General features: G+C 43.5%; 1 protein-coding gene across 10 annotated transcripts in view; it reads left to right on the top strand.

The window, feature by feature from the left end:
- The window catches only part of CLNK (cytokine dependent hematopoietic cell linker), a 201,767-nt gene that overhangs the window by 75,510 nt on the left and 106,633 nt on the right, over positions 1–19,624 (top strand). For 9 of the 10 annotated variants that reach the window (XR_008502356.2, XM_054486877.2, XM_054486880.2 and 6 more), the window contains one exon: positions 12,914–12,985. Coding sequence is in view for 8 of the 10 variants with exons in the window: in XM_054486877.2 (XP_054342852.1) it covers positions 12,914–12,985 (72 nt within the window). In the remaining 2 variants the exon portion in view is untranslated. Of the gene's footprint in view, positions 1–12,913; positions 12,986–19,624 lie in introns of those variants that run through there. The other variant, XM_054486885.2, reaches the window with a different exon arrangement.

Here is a 19,624-nt window from a genome sequence, read left to right as displayed (position 1 = left end):
TTTTGAGACGGAGCCTTGCTCTGTCACCAGGCTGGAGTGCAGTCGTGTGATCTTGGCTCACTGCAACCTCTGCCTCCTGGGTTCAAGCAATTCTCCTGCCTCAGCCTCCCAAGTAGCTGGGATTACAGGCACATGCCACCACACCCAGCTAATTTTTGTATTTTTAGTAGAGACGGGGTTTCACCATGTTGGGCAGGATGGTCTCGATCTCCTGACCTCGTGATCTGCTTGCCTCAGCATCCCAAAGTACTGGGATTACAGGTGTGAGCCACTGCGCCCAGCCTAATTTTTGTATTTTTAGTAGAGATGGGGTTTCACCATGTTGCCCAGGCTGGTCTCGAACTCCTGACCTCAAGTGATCCGCCTGCCTTGGCCTCCCAAAGTGCTGGGATTACAGACGTGAACCACCATGGCCAGCCCATTATGTCTTTTTTACTCAGGCTATTTATGGGGTGTCTACTTACCAAGTACAAATCAAGTTTTTATTTTGAGGATTCATACGTGTGTGTGTGTGTGTGTGTGTGTGTGTTGCTTTTTTATGTTGTTTTCTATCACGCATCCAGAATCTTTCAGGCATGACCACCTATAAATAAAATTCCACCAGGAACACATCTATGGACCTATATAAAAAGCATAATTCACTGTTGTTATTGTATTTGCTCATACATACATTGATGGTCTATTAAAAGCTACATCTCTTGACAGTCAAGACAGAGAAAAAAAGGAGAAAGCATTTGAAAAGATGAGATGTAAGGCCTCTCTTTGTCTAGGTTCATTTATTTCCTCTTGCTGAATCAAAATTTAAACCAAAAAGAAGAGGGGGGGGAAAGCTTTTATGGGTTTTCTGGAAACCTGGGCATCAAAGATTCAGGTTTATTTTCTTGTTTTCTAAATTAGATCAGCTTTTTTTGTCTTTCTCTTTTTCTCTCCCCAAGAAGATTAAAAAGAAAAAAAAATGAGCATTCATTTAAAAGGCACATAACGAGGCTTAATTAGAAAACGAGTACTAGGGAAGTCAAGGCCAAATAAAAGAGACCCGGATCACCTCACATGGAGCCAGAAGCTGCAGTGGAACCTTCTCTCTCTCAGCATCTGGTTAGCTTGGACAGATGATTTCACTTCACAGGGTCTCATTTTCCTCATTTGTAAAATTAGCAGGTTCAAGCAGATGATATATATTTTTCCACCCAGCTTCATGCTTTGAGATTCTTTGAGACTACAACTCTGGTAAAGGAAGGAGCTAAAATCAAATGCCACCCTCCACTTTGCCCCTGCAACCCATCGGCAGTGCTGGTCTATTCTAGAACACTCTGAAGCCCTTTTCTGCCTCAGTAAACAAGAATTAGTTATTCCCTTGAGGCATTCCTGCCTCCAGGAGTCTTGGATCTTCTCATGCACAAATATTTCCTCTGCTACTCTTCTGTGTGAGGGTCTTGACAGGTGGTCCCTAATGTCAGGAAATCCAGAGTTTTGGTAGAAGATATGTGTGCAGATGATGACTGTGCAGGTGGCAGTCCCTGAAAACCAAAGTCTGATCCATTTCAATGGAGAACCCAGGGCCTTACTGTGAGTCAGAAGAAGCTAGAAGACAGGAATGCAGCCCAGGTGGACTCCAGGGACTGGAAGGAGATCAGAGAATGGGCTACCTCCTGACCAATAAGGAGTTCTGACTAAGTATGAACCCAACAGGCAGCTGTTAGAGCTGAGTGCCAAGGGAAAATAGGGCCAGAGCCAGGTAGAGTGTCCTGAAACCAGGCAGACATTCAAATCAGGAGTAAACAAAGGTAGGAGTGTGGGGAAAAGCGAAGCAGGGAGGATGAGAGCCCCTTGCTCATTGGCTTGGTTCCCACTCACTTGGCTGTCAGCTTCATGAGGGCAGCACCTATCCTGTCTTGTTTAACGTGACCCAGGCCTGTTATGAACTGAATGTTTGTGTCCTTTAAGTTCCTATGTCAAAATTCCAACCACCGATGATGGTATTGTTAAGTGGGGCCCTTGAGGCCCTCATGAATGAGATTAGTGCTCTTCTAAGAAGAAATACAAGAGAGATGATTTCTTTTGGCCACATGAGGATACCACAGGGAAACAGCTCTCTGCAAATCAGGAAACAGGCTCTCACCAGACGCCAGTTCTGAGGGTAGCTTGATCTTGGACTTTTCAGCCTACAGAACTATGAGGGATAAATGTTTGCTATTTAAGCCCCCCAGCCTATGGTAATTTGTTATAGCAGCCTGAACTGACTCAAACAAGGCCTAGTGCAATCCCCAGCCCACAGAGGCTACTTAATGCGTAGTTGACTTGAGGATAACATGAGGGTTTTCTTCCCGATTTCAAGACAGTTCAGTAAAGAATTTTCGTCATTGTTAAGGAGATGGTTCCCATGACCCAGACACAGATCCTTTTAGGAATAGTCAACAAGGATGCAAAAGGAGAAGCAAGAGGTTGAGCATGAAGCTGGGGGCTCAGAAAACACAGCTGTTGTTCACTAAGGAGAGAGCAAGCATCATTCTAGTTCACAGAGGAAACATGTTACATCCGCCTAGACACATTTGGGAAAGATTATTGGAAAGGATGGCATCTGTGCTGGTACCAGAAGACCAAGGACAGTTGGAAGATGTAGGGATGGGAGAAGAGGAGGAGAAGACAGGGAATGGGCCTAGCAGGCCGAGGAGACTGCATGAGCAATCTGCATCTCAACTTGCTGTATTTCAGCTGAGCAGGAAGTTCAGTTTGCGTGGACTGTAGGTTGCAAAACAAAATTGAAGAGTTGAAATGATAACTAAGATAAAATTGTAAAAGATCTTTGAGTGGAAAGGGATTAGTGTCAAGGAGATCAATGAAGGAATTCTTGCAGGGGTCCGGGAGAAAGATCAAGAGGCTTTGGTAAGCACAGGACACTCCAAGTTCTCGTGTCATGTTACATATGCACATCTCTCCAAGTACATGGATTTTTTGGGGACTCTTCTACTAGACTTTCAGCTGCTAATGATTCAGCACTCTTATTCCTCTCTGTTTAACACAGGGACAGAAAAGTGCTCAGGATATTTTTCATGATTATCCACCATGGACAACAACAAACAGCCTCACCCTCTGATTTTACAGATGCAATAACCAGGGCTTATAGTTATGAATGGTTAAGTGATTTAGTTGAGTGACACAATGAGTTGATAAAATAGTTAGGGCTCAAACCTGAATCACACAGCCAAGCTCTCAGTCCTATTCAGCTGGCTGTCCCTGGACTCATTGTCCAGGATTGTGGCTGAAAACACCATAAATGGGAGGCACTGACAAGATGTATAGGGCCCTCTGAGCAATGTCCCTAACGCTGCAGCTGCTTCAGAATAGAAGCTTGTCTTATATTTGAGCCATTTCCCTAACTTTGTGCCACAGACATATTGCCAGGCAAGACAAAAACAGCCTCCAAATTCAGTGGGTTGTGTTTCCTGGCACGCGAAGGCACAAGGAGATACCGTACTTTATAGGATTTCAATCTCTGAGTAGGGTTTGCAATCATGCCTTATCATCAGTGTCTGCTTCCCAGCAAATGAAGCTTCCTGCAAGATAGCGAGGCATGGGTTCGTTGAAACAACCCAGATCAGGAGAGAGATTGTACTATGGCCAAATGATAGATAACAAGACTCACTGTGTCTTCACTAGCAGCTCAAACTCCAGTATGACTCAGATGGGGGAAAAGAGAGCATGCCACAGTGGGGCAACAGCAACCTACTAGGACCTTCTCACCTGTCCATGTTATTCTTACCAGAAACCGGCTCAAAGCCTTGCTGGACTCTTGTGAGATCCATCAGCACAGAAACTCTTATGGGTGCACATTTTCCCCCATTCCTCAGACACCCAGTGTTGCCTAGAATGGACTACCAATCATCAACAGAGTCTGTTCATTGAAGTGACAGGTTTTAAACCAAGATACGTCTAACTATAGGACCCAAATGGCTAGAACCCTGAACCATGGTTTTCTCATCTGTAACATGAGCGCAACATGTGTATCTAATTTAAGAGGTTGTGACGATTAAATCAGCTCACCCAGGGCAGTACCCGCAACAACCTAGATGCTTACTACCTGTTAAAAACATTTTTTTCTCCTGTATCTGTCAAGAAGCTGTTCCCAATGACTACATCTTTATGATGTGTATTAGTCAGAGCTCTATAGAAAAACAATCAACTGTGTGTGTGTGTGTGTGTATATATATATGGATATAGACATAGATATATAGATACAGTCATGCACCATATAACATTTAGGTGAATGATGGGCCTTCTATATGATGGTGACCCCATAAGATTATAATGGAGCTGCAAACTTCCTATCACCTAGTAATGTTGCAGCTGCTATAACATTGTAATGCAACACATTACTCACATGTTTGTGATGATGCTGGTGTAAACAAAACTGTGCTGCCAGCATATAAAAGCATATCACATACAATTATGTAAAGTACACAATACTTAGTAATAATAAATGGCTATGTTACTGGTTTATGTATTTACTAGACTATACTTTTTATTGTTATTTTAGAGTGTGCTCCTTTTACTTACATTTAAAAAAAAAGTTAACTGTGAAACAACCTCAGGCGGGTTCTTGAGGAGGGATTCCAGAAGAAGGCATTGTTATCACAGGAGATGACAAGTCCATGCGTGCCATTGTCCTTGAAGACCTTCCAGTGGGACAAGGTGTTGGGGCAGCAGGCAGTGATACCATTGACCCTGACCCCATGCAGGCCTAGGCTAATGTGTGTGTTACTGTCTTAAATTTTTAACAAAAATGTTTAAAAAGTAATAAAAATTTTGAAAGTTTAAAACTAAATGCTTACAGAATAAGTATATAACAAGTATCTTCATACAGCTATACAATGTGTTTTTGTTTTAAGTGTTATTACAAGACTCAACATTTTTAAATTGAAATGTTAATAAAGTAAAAAAGTTACAGTAAGCTAAGTTTAAAGAAAAAAATATTTCTAAAATAAACACACAGAGTCTCCAAAGCCTACAGTAGTGTACAGTCATGTCCTAGGCCTTCACATTCACCTACCACTCACTCACTGACTCACCCAGAGCAAATTCCAGTCCTGCAAGCTTCATTCATGGTAAGTGCCTTATACAGGTATACCATTTTCTTTTCTTTTCTTTTCTTTTTTTTTTTTTTTTTTTTTAGTTGGAGTCTTGCTCTGTCCCCAGGATAGAGTGCAGTGGCGTGATCTCAGCTCCCTGCAACCTCTGCCTCCCGGGTTCAAGCGATTCTCCTGCCTCAGCCTCTTGAGTAGCTGGGACTACCACCACGCCCAGCTAATTTTTGTATTTTTAGTAGAGACGGGGTTTTACCATGTTGGGCAGAATGGTCTCGATCTCCTGACCTTATGATCTACCCACCTTGGCCTCCCAAAGTGCTGCTGGGATTACAGGTATGAGCCACCATGCCCCACCCAGGTGTACCATTTTTTATATATTTTTTTTTACTTATTTTTACTGTACCTTTCTATTTTTAGATATCTTTATATATACAAGTACAATTGTGTTACAATTGCCTACAGTATTCATTACAGTAACATGCTCTTTAGGTTTGTAGCCTAGGAGCAATAGGCTATACCATATCACCTGGGTGTGTAGTAGGTTCCACCATCTTGGTTTGTGTAAGTACACTCTACGATGTTCACACAAGGACACACTTCCCAGAACACATTCCCATCATTAAGCAATGTGTCACTGTTTATACATATGTATCCATAGAGAGAGAGAGAAAAAGCAAGAGAGATTTATTTTAAGGAATTGTTTCACAAGCTTCTGGGAACTGGCAGGTTTGAAAGGCGGGAGATTCGGGTAAGAGTTGATGTTGTAGTCTTAAAACTAAATTCCACAGGGCAATAGGCTGGAAACTCAGGCAGGCTTTGTATGGTACAATCTTGAGGCATAATTTCTTCTTGTTCAGGAAACCCTAGTCTTTGCTATTAAGGCCTTCAGCTGATTGGATGAGGCCTACCCACATTATGAAGCATCATCTGCTTTAGTCAAAATCTACTGATTTAAATGTTAATCACATCTAAGAAATAGCTTCACAACAACATCTACACTGGTGTTTGAAAAAACAACTGGGCACCATAGCCTAGCCAAGTTGACTCACAAAATTAACCATCACACCATGAAACTCCAAAAGCAGTGAATAGGTGGGGAGTAGTGATTAAAACATCTCATTGCCAGAAATTCATTAGTGGACTTCCCTCTCAAGTTCCTATGTGAAAGGTTACCAGCTCAAATTTTCAGGGGCAGTCTCCTAACATAAAAATGTGAGATAATAGGGAATGAATGGTGTGGCTTCAGGAACTTGAAAGAATAGACCCCATAAACATATATTTAAACTTTAAAAAAAAAGAAAAAGCTGTGACAAGAAGCCTTTTTGTGCCCTTTGCTTTTTCCAGGATGGGCAGATCAAGCACATGGATGTTGACTGACATCTAGGCCATGGTGCATCATGACCCCGGAACCTTCCTTTAGTTGCTCAAGGAGAGTGCTAAAAATCTCCTCGGCTTAGAAGAAGTGTGTGCAGGAATATGCAATTTGAAGGAAGTTTACACCTAGCACCCTTACAGCTTAGGGATCAAATGGAATGAACAAAATGGACACCGATCACTTGGCTACAGTTCTAGAACTGCAGCTTTGCCTCTCTGTAATTGAGTAAGCCACATTCCTGACCTGGCTGAAATATCTCAATTACCAACTGCCCTTCTTGATGCTACTGGTTGTTCAACTGCGATATTCTTTAGTCATTTGGGGAAAGAATTGGGCCCTAGAAAATAAATATAATCACGAACATGCAATCAATGTATGAGGAAGGTACTATATCCCCTGCTCTTCCCCATGTGTAAAATGGGAATAAGATTCAAAGAATAGCTTGTTCAGTTGGCATAGCTACATTCATATCCAGTCTATTCACTTCCTGGGGACACCTGCCCTCAGGATAACTCCTACCTTCAGCCCTTCCTTTCTCCTTCTTTCTGCTCCTTCTCATTCTCTTCTACTGAAAAATATAACCAAAGCCCATCTTGGCTTCTCTGGGTCCTCAAACTCACTAAATAAAGGAATCAGAATCCAAGATGATCTTGTACTACACTCTGTGAGTCTCCTTCCAGGTCTCCCTCTCAACCTTTTTTGGGAATTGCCTTGGCTGAGCAGGGTTGCCTCACCTGGAGCAGCCCACACCCACTGATTGGGCCACCCAGGAGTGCATAGACCTGGCCTTCCCACCCCAACATGGGATACTCAGAAGAGCCCTCATTCCCTGTGGGGGCCGCTGAGGCCTCTGTTGCAACTGCATCACAGCCCACTTTTCCCTCTGCCCAATTCTGCCTCTTTCTCTTCCCTCCACAGGGGTTGGTGCCAGGAGCACTCCCTAAAACACTTTCTACATAGTCACCTCTGTCACAGAGTCTGCTTCCTCAGGAGCCCAACCTGTGGCAGTTCCTGAGGAGATGGGACATGTGCTGAACATGAGGCAAAAAAAATTCAGCAGGATGGGGATAGAATAGGACTGGTCTCGTAGGACTGTTAGGAGGATTAAATGGATTAATATGTTGTGAAATACAAACAATGACCGGTTAGGTGAAAATCTTATGTAAATTTCTTGCAGTTCTGATTTTCATTATAATGATAGTGTTATACCTTATTATTATTATTCATGATGTTTGTGCCAAAACTCAAACTGTATGAGACCTTGAAAGAGAATTGTGGCTTAAGAGCAATTTTAGTGATTTCTCAGCAGCATGCAAGCTCACTCTGAGTGTATAGAATGAGAAGGTTCTGGAGAAATCAGAACTTAAGCTAAAACTCCATTGAGAGAAGTGCAGTTTTACAACAGAAGAAATGGCAATTCTTTCTGTGCTAGTCAGACTGCACCTGCTATATTGGGTGTAGCCAGGAGCATCTCTCTGAAAAGGTGAGAAATTAGAGAGGAATGACTAAGATGGGATGGAGAAGATATCTTTAACACTTGGAGTAGGCTTCCTGTACTTACTCCCCACTGTCAACTTGCCCTGTCATCTGTCTGGCAAATTCAACCCCTCACTGATTGTCACCACCTAGTAAAAGCCTTCCTTGACTATACCATCACTTAAATATTTGACCAGCTTCTTCCTCCTTTTTGTTCTAGGCCATGTGTACATTTTTTATCATTGTGCCTATTGCATTGCCCATGTTTGGATATGAGTCTGATTCATTTTTTAGTCTCTTGGGACAGATGAGATGTTCAGTGCATGTCTTTCCTGCAGCTGCCATAACAAATTGCCACAAACGTAAATGTACTGGCTGAATACAGCAGAGATTTACTCTCACCGTTCTGGAGCCCAGAAGTCTGATATCAAAGTATAGCTAGGGCCGCGCTCCCTCCCAAGCCTCTAGGGGAGAGTTCTTTCCTGCCTCTTCCAGTGTTTAGTTGCTCCAGGTGTTCCTTGATTTGTGACAGCATCACTCCAATCTCCGCCGTCTTCACATGGGTCTTTTCCACAACCTCCTCATAGAAGAACACCTTGCATTGTATTTAGAGCCCACTTTAACCCAAGATCATCTGATCTCAAGATCCTTAGCTTAGTTACATTGTTAAAGATGCTTTTTCCAATGAGGTCACATGTACAGTTTTTGGGTAGACATACACCTTGGTACACGTCGTTAAACCCACATATCAATTCAACTACACTGTATTGGCTTCTATCAGGTCTACATGAAAAATAATAAGGGTCTGCAGAAGACATTTTCACAGGGGAAATTAGATACGGACAAGGCAAGGAAAATGTGAAGGAGGACTAGATGGGTATCATTGACTGGTCATGCAGGAGGGAGATGCAGAAAGGGAAAAGGAAATCAAAGATCACTGTAAAGTGTTGGACCTGAAGGTGCTGGAAGGGTGCTCAAGAAAAGAGTCTGGAGTGTGTGGGGCGATGTGCTCTGTTTCGGCAGAAGATGAAGTGATTGCAAGAACAATTATTTGGTTGGCTCACTGATGTTCTGTGCCTCAGTTTCCCTACAAGCCTATGGCACTTCCAGCTTTCCCAGGATGTGCTGAGTTCTTGGTGCAATCAATTAGCCTGTGTTGTTTCCCTGGAGGACACTTGACCAGAGTCTGTGACAAGCAAATCGACCAGCAGTTTAAAAAGCTTTTGTGATTCATTTCACTATGTGGGTGGGATGGGCTGAGTAGACAGGAAAGGCAGCTGGCCCCAAATGTTTGAGGCCTTGTAAAATGATGTGCATCTACTTAGGAGACTAGTAAATGTTACTGTCCTCCCCAAGTGCGGTAGCCAACTTGGGAACCTTGAGCATCTCCTTTCAAGGTCAGATCTCAATTCAGTGCAAAACAAACAATGTTGCCCTATTATGTTTAACATTCTTTAATAACATTTTCTGTGATGTGTTGAGAGTTTATAAATCTTTCAGCACTGTATATTTTTAAAAGTATCTCTAAAATCTGAACACTTAGGATTCAGATTTAGGGCAGGGAGACCTGGTAATGCTTGTTGCTCTTTGTAAGTAATTTACAAACAGGCTTTAACCACTTACTGTCTAGGTAGATGGCTCTTTATTTTCCAGCGTTGTTAATATTTTCCTTCAATAATCCACTGTAGGAAGAACAGCTCCTCCTCCCCATTCTCCATTCTCCCCACCTGCTTTCCTTCTCGCTCGTGTGTCCCTTAGTTGCTTCCAGCTGGGCCTGCGCTGGCTTCCTCTGCAACATAGCTGACACACACTCTGCAGGAGATGGGCGAACAGATGCGTAGCCCTGGTTCTACCCCCAACTAGCCTGGCCACCTGGAACTAAATCCTCTCCGCTCTAGGGCCCTGTTTCCTCATCTGTAGCGTGGAGTTGAGAAGAATGCCTGCCTATTCGCTACTGAGGGTTGCTACAAACATGAAATAAAAAGAGAGTTTGAGTTCAGCTCTCTTCCTAAAGTTAAAAAGGCCAAAGCTGATTATCCAGAAAGGTCAGAGGTAGCTCCCAGTCTTTTGGGTTCTTGAGGCACCTAGAAAGAAGTTGAGAAACTCTCAGACTCTATCCCATCCTCCTAAAATTGGCCTGGTTAAAGCCCTTTAGGCAAATGCTACATGGGCTGTCAGAGCACAGAAATGATGCCGATAACCTAGAGACATGATGAAACTGAGGGCTCCTTCTCAGTGCAGGGACAGGCCGAATTCCCCTGGTATCAGAGAGATGCAAAGGACTCTGTCCAATTAACTACATGGCTAGCTATTTTGTATGAGCCCAGACTCACAGGCCATTTACGTATTTGTATCTAGGTATCTATTTATTATCTTACAAACATTCCTGCAAGCAAGTAGGGTCAGTTAGCCAGGGTTCTAGGAGAGAAAAAGTTGCCCAGGCTACAACCTACCCTTGCAAGGCTCCAATGCAAGGCGACATGGACATGTACATGCATAATGAATGCATGTACAGGGCATTTAACAATGTTATGTTGTTTACTTGCTTATGGCCTGGCTTCCTAAATACACTAAAAGCTCCAGGAAGCAGCCTTCATCTGTTCTTTAATTACTATACCCTATTGCCTAGTACATTGCCTGGTATGGAATAAACCCAATAACTATTTGTTGAGTAAATGAATGATCAGACTCGTGAACAAACGAAATGAATGACCATAGAGAGGTATGCAAAAGTACCAGAGGGACTTAAAGCGGAAGCAGCGGGAAGAATTCATAGGGAAGTAATATTTGAACTTGACCTTGAAGAATGAAAAGCATTTTGCCAGGCCCAGAGAAGCCAAAAAGAATAATTAGATCAATGATATGGGAGCATTAAGAAAAATAAAGGTCTGGCCCAGAGGCTACAGTGTGGGATGGCCTGGCAGAAAGAGAGGGTAGCAGGAAATAAAGGAGCAACAGAAATGGGATTCAAAACCACTGGGGCAGGAAACTTAGCTATCGTGGTTAAGAGTTTGGGTTTTATCTTGCAGGAATAAAGAACTGATGAGGATTCTCAAGGAGGTGACTTGATAATATTCTGCTATTAATAATTACAAAGGTTCTTGCTGCAGTTTGGTGTATGGATTGGAACCCAGGAGGCCAGGAAAGCAGTTAGGGGTAGATGCTGGCGGTCAGCCTAGAGCTACTGAAAGCAGAAGTAAGGCTGAATATATTAAATAGCTCATGAACGTGACAAAGAAGACACAGAGTGAGGAGGCATTTGGGGAATCTGACTGTTAGGATTCAGTAACAGATTTGGATGATGGCAATGATAGAGGGGGAGGGGTGGGAAGACTCAAGGTTAGCACCCAGGCTACTGGTTTAGAAACCATGTGAGCAATGGAGCCTCTCGCTAGGAAAAAGGCCTGTGTCTGCTGGGAAATAACCAATTAGAAAGATCCAGAAAATAGTTCAGTGTTCATGCCTGGAACTTAGTAGAGAAGTCAGAGTGCAGATGGAAATATGTGAATTAAGCTGTATTTGGATAGAAAAAAATGAAAAATGAAATATGTGAAATAGTACAATAATGAAATTTTAAAATAAAAAATGGAAAAATGAAATTAATAATAATGAAATACGCCCTCATCTTTCTACATGGTCAATTTACACAGTGACAAAATATACCCAAACAACTCACAGATTTTTAAATTTATTATGTTCTATTCTATGGGCTACAGGCAAATCCCAGATGAAGAGAGACCCTCAAGTCATCATGAAGTATTTCCTGGACTTCTTTAGTTTTGTGTGTACATGTATGAGTGACCACTCAGCTCCTCGGTGGACCAGGCACTGACCCAGGCCCTGGGGATGCTAAGTCCTGCAAATCTCTGCTCTAGTGGAGATGAAAGTTCAACAGTCAGATGTGAACACAAGTTACCAGTTAAAACAAAAGTAAAATTAAAACTCAGGCAAGTGCTGTGAAAGAGTGAGCCTGAGAAGTCGAGGAGGATTCTCTGAGGAAGTAGCACTTGAGCTGGGTTCGGAAGTAAGAGTTGCCGTTAATAAGAAGGAAGACAAGGGCATCTGAAAAGAGGGAACGGTACCTGAAAGGGCCCCGTGGGAGGAAGCAGAGAAAGTCCAAGGACCAGGAAGAGGCACATTTGCCCCAAGTGGAACTGGGAGGACAAAGAGGGTAGCTGAGCTAAGGAGGCAGTTGTCAGGAGCATTTGTGGAGGAAAAAAATTACCAGTCAGTGTTTGATAGAGCTGATGAAATGCCTGCAAAAGAAAGGAAAGTGTCGGAAACGTGGCTGATTGAATGAATTAGGAATGCATAGCAATGATGCTTTATGATAGTGAATGTATTTAATGAATGTTAGCAAATTAACTCAATGAAAAATAAGTTAATCTCTTCATAGAAAGTGCCTTAGCAAAGTGCCTAAATGATACAAGGAGCTCAATAAATATTACTTGAATCAGAGTTGCTGTTGCTAAATAGTCTGTCTTCCCACGTTGGATAATGTTTGCTAGATTTTTATGAAATTCAACAAACATAGGGAAGCATCTGAGACATTGCCTGGCTCACGGTTGCTGTCCCTCAAATTTCTTAACAGCCTCTCATCAACCATGTGGCAAAAGTATGATATTCTTCATTTTATAGAGGAGACAGATAACTGACAGAGCTTAAGGACGGTACCAAGGTCACCCTGCTGATGAGGGAGAGGCAGCCCATATCCTTGTCTTGACTGGGCACTTCTGCCCCACACTACTGTTTCCTGTAAAATGAAGCTCTTACATTTAAAAAATTAACTAATTGGATTACTTTAAACACAAATTTTCTTTAACCCTAGCGGTATTGCAAAAAGAGATTCAGAATTATGTGTGAGACATAATTACTTAAATCTGACTGGGTGGTTGTTTCTATGAATGAATGCATTTAATTAATTTTTCCCCTAGCTTCTTGCTATTTCCCAGCTATAATTTATTTTCTTTCATCCCAGGGGCAATAGAAGGACAACTAAAGAAGGATCCAACGATTTGAAATTCCAGAACTTCAGTCTGCCAAAAAACAGGTCAGAATATTTACTTGCTTATTAATAGAGGAGTGAAAATTTTAATTCTGTAGCAAATAAGCTGACCATCACACACACGGAAATTGTCAATGTGGTGGAATGACCTGTAGTGACTTAGAGGTCAGACAGAGACCAAGGTGCAGGAGAAGGGGCTTGGCCGGGGTTAAGCAGCCAGCAGGTGTGTGATACAAACCTAGGCTGAGAAGCCCCCACCTCCACAGCTCTGCAGGCCAGGCCTCTTTCCACCCACCCCTCCCAGGTCTCTAAAAAACCCCAGAGAAAGCCAGTGATGGGGAGGCTCCTATTCCTCTGCCAGTGAATGATTTGAATGATGGATCATGGATCCGGCCATGACTTTACCTTGGAGTCTCACAGCAAGCAGACAAGAGAGAGCCAAGTGCTTACACTGTTATTTCCTTTGTCCTTCGATTGAGAATAACGTTTGCTGAGCGGTTATGGTATCAAAACTTGCATAGGCTACTGAAAATGCAGAGACAAAAGACAAAGTCTCTCCCTCAAGGAGCTCACAGACTAGTCAAAAAGCTCAGAATCATGTGCTAACTTGATCAAATTACTGACAAGAGACAAGACCTAAAGTCAAATCCTGCTCTACACACCCAGCAGACTAAACCTGGGCCACATCCTCATGTGCAGAACCGTCTCTCCCATGCTTAGGAGGGACTCCCTGGCCAAGCCTTCCTGGGGCGTCTTCTGTTCCTGGAGGTACCCAACGGTCCTCACAAGTTCTATCAATCCTCAAATCCCAATTCAAGTCCATCCATCAAACATCCTTCAGTCCTTACTATGTGCCAGACACGATAAGCAGTCTTGGAATTCTAAAATGTGCCAGAATAAATAATTATCCTAAGCAGAGTGAATGAATGCTGGTAAGATGATAGAATACTTGAGGTGTTTTGCAAAACCACTTTGAGTAGAGGGAAATTTATGGCTTTCTGAGACTTCTTTAATGTTTACATTAAATAAATACATTTGAATAATGCCTTTTAAGTCCATTTTCCTTATTTCTTGACAATAGCAAGAGATGGGAGATGGAAGGTTTAGAAGCCCTCCTTCAAATGGAGAGGGTTGAAGCAATTACATACATCAAAGTAATATTTACAGTTACATTTGGAGGAAAAAAAGACAGACAGAGAAGAGCAGTGCTTTTTTCTGAAGCAAATTATTTCAGAATGTGTCATAGCATACTCAAGATATATTAAAAAGAGCAACAGATGATGTTTTTGCAACCTGTTCCAAACTATTTATAAACCTAAATTTAAAAAAAAAACCATAGACATACAAATCTCTATACCACTGCATATTTTATAATGAATGCATTATATGAATATAAACTACTATTTGAGATATATAAATCAACTAAAAATGTCTGAAAACTACAAATTTGTGTCTACCATCTTCCTTTAACTATCAAACCAATGTATTTACTCCTGTAAAAATCATAATTATCAATATTTGATGACAAGGTAAGGAAGAAGCTACTTATAGGCAGCATTGCAGTGTAGAATGAGTCCATTGGATCAGGATTTCAACCTCAACTGAGCTGCTTATTAGCCATGTGGCCCCAGACAAGCCTCTTTTTCCATTCCAACACCTCCTGTGTTTTAGAAGTGATATTTGAAGCCAGGCATGGTGGCTCATGCCTGTAATCCCAGTACTTTGGGAGGCTGAGGCAGGCGGATCACCTGAGGTCGGGAGTTCGAGACCACTCTGACCAATGTGGAGAAACCCCGTCTCTACTAAAAATACAAAAGTAGCCAGATGTGGTGGTGCATGCCTGTAATCCGAGCTACTTGGGAGGCTGAGGCAGGAGAATAGCTTGAACCCGGGAGGCGGAGTTTGCGATGAGTCAAGATAGAGACATTGCCCTCCAGCCTGGGCAACAAGAGTGAAACTCAGTCTCAAAAAGAAAAAAAATGATATTTGAAAAAGTAGACTCTCTTGTTCACTATTGAATCTCTTGAACCTTCCTGTGTCCGCAGAATAAATGGATGACCTCTGAGGTGTGCTGGGAATAGAGTAGGTTCCCATTAAATAACGTGGGCTAATAGTCACAGAGTGCTCACCATGTGTTAGGTGCTGTTCTAAGAGCTAATAGGTAACCCTCACTGGATCCCAACAATTACACTCTTATTAGTCTCCTTTTTACAGGAAAGAAGAATGCAGCCCAGAGAGGGTGAATAACTTCCCTCCAGGCTCAGTGGCTAGTTGTGATACGGTAAATGGCAGCTGTAATTATTATTACTAATATCAACAACCCTGATGCTCCCCATCACTGCCCTCATGCTAGGTTGAGTGTGGGAGTTAACTCTCCTGCAGGCCCCCACAGCCCAACCACCCCAAGGTCAAAAGTGCCTTGATCTCCTGGTAATAAACAAAGTAAAACACCAAGCTGAGTGCTGGGCCCCACTTGGATGATACGGCCCGGGAGGATCTCCAAGTAAAATACAAATCACATCCACGTTCATTATCCACGATCTGTCTGCAATATTGAGATGAATGTGTTTTATAACATCCTACTAAATCCCCAATACCCACTTTTATTTTGTACTGTTTCCTCATGTCTATAATGAAAGAAAACCACCAACTGATATTTGTCAATTAAATCCAAATTCCACTCAATAACTGAGCACCCGATATGCACCAGAACCTTGGCATTCAGTCTTCACCATAATGCTTTGAAGTAGGCATTCGTATTCCCATTTACAGACAGGGAAAAATAGTCTGAGGGAGGTTATATGCTTTTGTCACAGTCCCAGTAGAAAGTGGTACCAGTTGGATTTGAATTCTGAGTCTAGCTTCAAGTCAAGTGGCATTTCTGGGTTTTTGTTTTCGTTTGGTTTTTTTTTGAGACGGGGTTTCACTCTTGTTGCCCAGGCTGGAGTGCAATCACCCAATCTCCGCCTCCCAGGTTCAAACGATTCTCCTGCCTCAGCCCCCGCGCCGGTAGCTGGGATTACAGGCATGTGCCACCACGTCCAGCTAATTTTGAATTTTTAGTAGAGATGCGGTTTCTCCAAGTTGGTCAGGCTGGTCTCGAACTCTCAACCTCAGGTGATCTGCCCGCCTTGGCCTCCCAAAGTGCTGAGATTACAGGTGTGGGCCATCATGCCTAGCTCTGGGTTCTAAGTGATCAAAAACTTTCTTATGTATACGTATATGTATGTATATGTATATTCTTATTTATAAGTATATGTCAGCATATACATATGAATGTAGATTTCTATCCTGATGAGTCACTAATCTGCTCCTGTCAAGTCTCCCCACCATGAGGAAGGGGCACGTGCCCAGCCCTTCTGGAAAGCACAGCCACATCTATAACAGTGAGGCCTAGTAGCTGTGGCTCCTAGAGCATGGGCCTGGGACCAGCAGCTTCACCATCATCTGAGAACTTAGCAATGCTGACTCCCAGATTCTGGCCAACTGCACCAGAAGGACACATGCTGGAGCCCAGGCACCCGTGTTGAAATAAGCCCTCCCTGTGGGTGCCAATGTTTGCTCAAGTTAGAGAACCTCGGATGGAAGCATGGTTACCAGGAGTGCAAGCTTCCAAGTGGAGTGAGAGGCCCCTGGGCTTGAATTCCGCTCTGCCCCTACTTGCTAAGTGACAGTGAGTGGGGTGGAGGGAGGAAGATGGAAGGCAGATGATGCAGGGAGATTGGAGAAATGGTGGGTGCAGGAGCTGTTTCCCCACTGGGGAAATGTCTGACCCCTTACATTAACCTCCTTAAGTTCTCTTTGTTGGGCACTGGAAAAATCAAAGATGAACGAGACATAGTCCCGGACACCAGCATGCTCAGTATCTGGTGGGAAGCAGAAGAGTGGGTGTGGAACTGTAAAGTATATACATAACAGATCATAAGCCTGTGTCATGCACCATGGCAGACACACACGCAGGCCCTAAGGAACAGGAGGGACAGAGGATCAACCAGGGAGCTGAAGGGCTTGCCAAGTCCTCTCTCTACTGAGCAGCGGCACCAGGATTCTAATCCACATCTTCACTTTCTAAGCACTAGTCTCCTTTCCATCCTTTACTCTTGACAGCGATGCTAGGAACAGTGTCACCACACTATCCACATTCAGACCCTTCCCATTCGTCACCTCATTGGCTATGGAGTTCTTCCTTTCTGCCCCTGCACCTGCAGCAATAGTTAGATCCAGGGGCACAAAGTGCAGGCAGCCATAATTTCTCGGGGCCCATGAGGCCCAGTCGTCATCCTTTGAAGACTGGAGTCCTCTTTTTGTTTTTCTGGGTTGTTTTGTTTTGTTTTGTTTTCAGACTGAGTCTCATGCTACCACCCAGGGTGGAGTGCAGTGGTGCTATCTCAGTTCACTGCAACCTCCACCTCCCAGGTTCAAGTGATTCTTGTGCCTCAGCCTCCTGAGTAGCTGGGATTACAGCTGCCGCCACCATGCCCAGCAAGTTTTGTATTTTTAGTAGAGACGGGATTTCGCCATATGAGCCAGGCTGGTCTCGAACTCCTGACCTCAAGTGATCCACCTGCCTCAGCCTCCCAAAGAACTGAGATGACAGGCATGAGCCACCGTGCCCCACCTGGAGTCCTCTTCTATTCCGTGAATTAGGAGGCCCTCTACTGGGTCCCTTCAGCCAGGCAAGCCCATGAACCTGCTGGCCACAACCGCTGCCCGCTCTCCTGACTGCTCTGGTCTGCCCCGCCTGCCCTGAGCCTCTGCAGCACTGAGAGAGCCATAAGGGTCACTTTTCTCACGGTGGCCCACCTCACCATGCAGAAGGCGGAGTGCCGTCCTGAAAGGTCTCACAAGCAAAGAGCTTTGTGACAGGTCCTAGATTCTTTCACAGAGGATGCAGGGAAGAAAATGTGTTGCTCCACTGGCTTTCTGTGAGTTGTCCCCAAAGGGCTCCTACAACATAGATGCTCAGGCTGGGCACTGTGGCTCACACCTGTAATCCCAGCACTTTGGGAGGCTGAGATGGGCGGATCATTCGAGGTCAGGAGTTCCAGACCAGCCTGGCCAACATGGCAAAACCTGATCTCTACTAAAAGTACAAAAATTAACCAGGCATGGTAGTGGGTGCCTGTAATCCAAGCTACAAGGGAGGCTGAGGCAGGAAAATCGCTTGAACTCAGGAGGTAGAGGTTGCAGTGAGCTGAGATCACCTCACTGCACTCCAAGCTGGGCGATAGAGTGAGACTCCACCTCAAAAGAAACTAACAAATAAATAAATAAATAAATAAATAACAGAGTAGATGCTCAAGAAACATTGGCTGATGAGGGAGGAGGAAGAAGGGAGAATCAAGGCAGAACCCTAGGGTCTTATGTTGTGGATAACCCTAGGATGCTGTTGATCTATAGTATACCAAGAGCCTCCTATGATGCCTGGCACTTACTAGATACTTAAATAGACCTGAAAAAGAAACTTTAATAGGGAGAGAAGGATAGAGAAAGGAGGAAGAAGACAGAGACCAAGTGGGGAAGTGGGGCAGGCTCAGAGAGTGGATGAAGGGATTTCAGGAGTGGCTTTGCCCACTAGAGGAATATCTGAGCTAAAACATGTCTGGCAAATCATCCTGCTACTCCACTTGTCTGCCGCAGAACCCATCAGAATGTCAAATATTTTTGTTTTTGTTTTTTAATATGTATTGGGAGCACTGATAGCTTATAGGAACAGGACTATAGTTTATACAGACATGTTTTCTGCCCTCAAAGAACTTAAAGTCCAATTAAGGAAAGGAAAAAAACTCAAGTAAGGTTTTACAATATGAGATTTAAATAATAAATTAATAATTATATGTCATCGTCTAGATTTACTAAATGCATGATTCAAGCAAGAAGTGCCACAGGTTCTCAGAGGAGGGAGGAGACCAGAAAGGCCCTGGCAGGGCAGGTTTCTGAGGAGGAGGGAACCTCACTCGGCCAAGAAGGTCTTGGGGGTATGAGCTTGATGAGAGTTACGAGTGGCACTAAACACTTCCAGTGTTTTCCCCAGGTCCCCTTCAGGGAATTGCATGCCCCAAATATTTCTTATACAAATAAAATAGGTAAAAGGAGAATTCTTGAAACCAATAGGGAATGCCTTCTAGAAAGAATGAACCCATGGATTCACTTATTTAAAATGAGCCTTGGCCTGATTCCACCTTGGAGTGAATTTCATCTGGATTGAGAGAGGCTCTCCAATCTCTAATCTTGAAAATGTACAACTGATTCCAGGGGGATTTAAGTGGCACTTGTGCACACACGTGGAGTAGTTTCCTACTACATGCTAGGCACTGCATTGGCCTTGTTGGGATAGCACAGGTCCAGGTATAGACCCAGACGTGATCTGCAGTGTATCTCTGGCCCGTCTCACTTTGGGATGCCCTCTTTTGTATACTTCCCTCTGCATGTGCCTGTGGCATTCATTCACTCACACATTCACTCACTCTTACCCATTCAGCACCCCATTGGTGTGCACATGCTGCAGGCACTGTGTTAGGCACCAGGCCTCCCTTTTAGGAGCTAGAGGTTCAGGGTAGGCAGTCTGAGAATTCCAGTTGCATTACGTTCTAGTTATGCCAGTGTGAGTTCCATTACATAGGTACCAGGAATGTGCCCAGTAAGGAGAAGAGGGCATTGGTGGCCACATGGGAAACAAGATAA

Source organism: Pongo pygmaeus, chromosome 3 (assembly GCF_028885625.2).
Source record: "Pongo pygmaeus isolate AG05252 chromosome 3, NHGRI_mPonPyg2-v2.0_pri, whole genome shotgun sequence".
In the NCBI taxonomy this organism is placed as follows: Eukaryota; Metazoa; Chordata; class Mammalia; order Primates; family Hominidae; genus Pongo; species Pongo pygmaeus.
The sequence above is the reverse complement of the archived record's forward strand: the minus strand, read 5'-3'. Positions and strand labels throughout refer to the sequence as shown.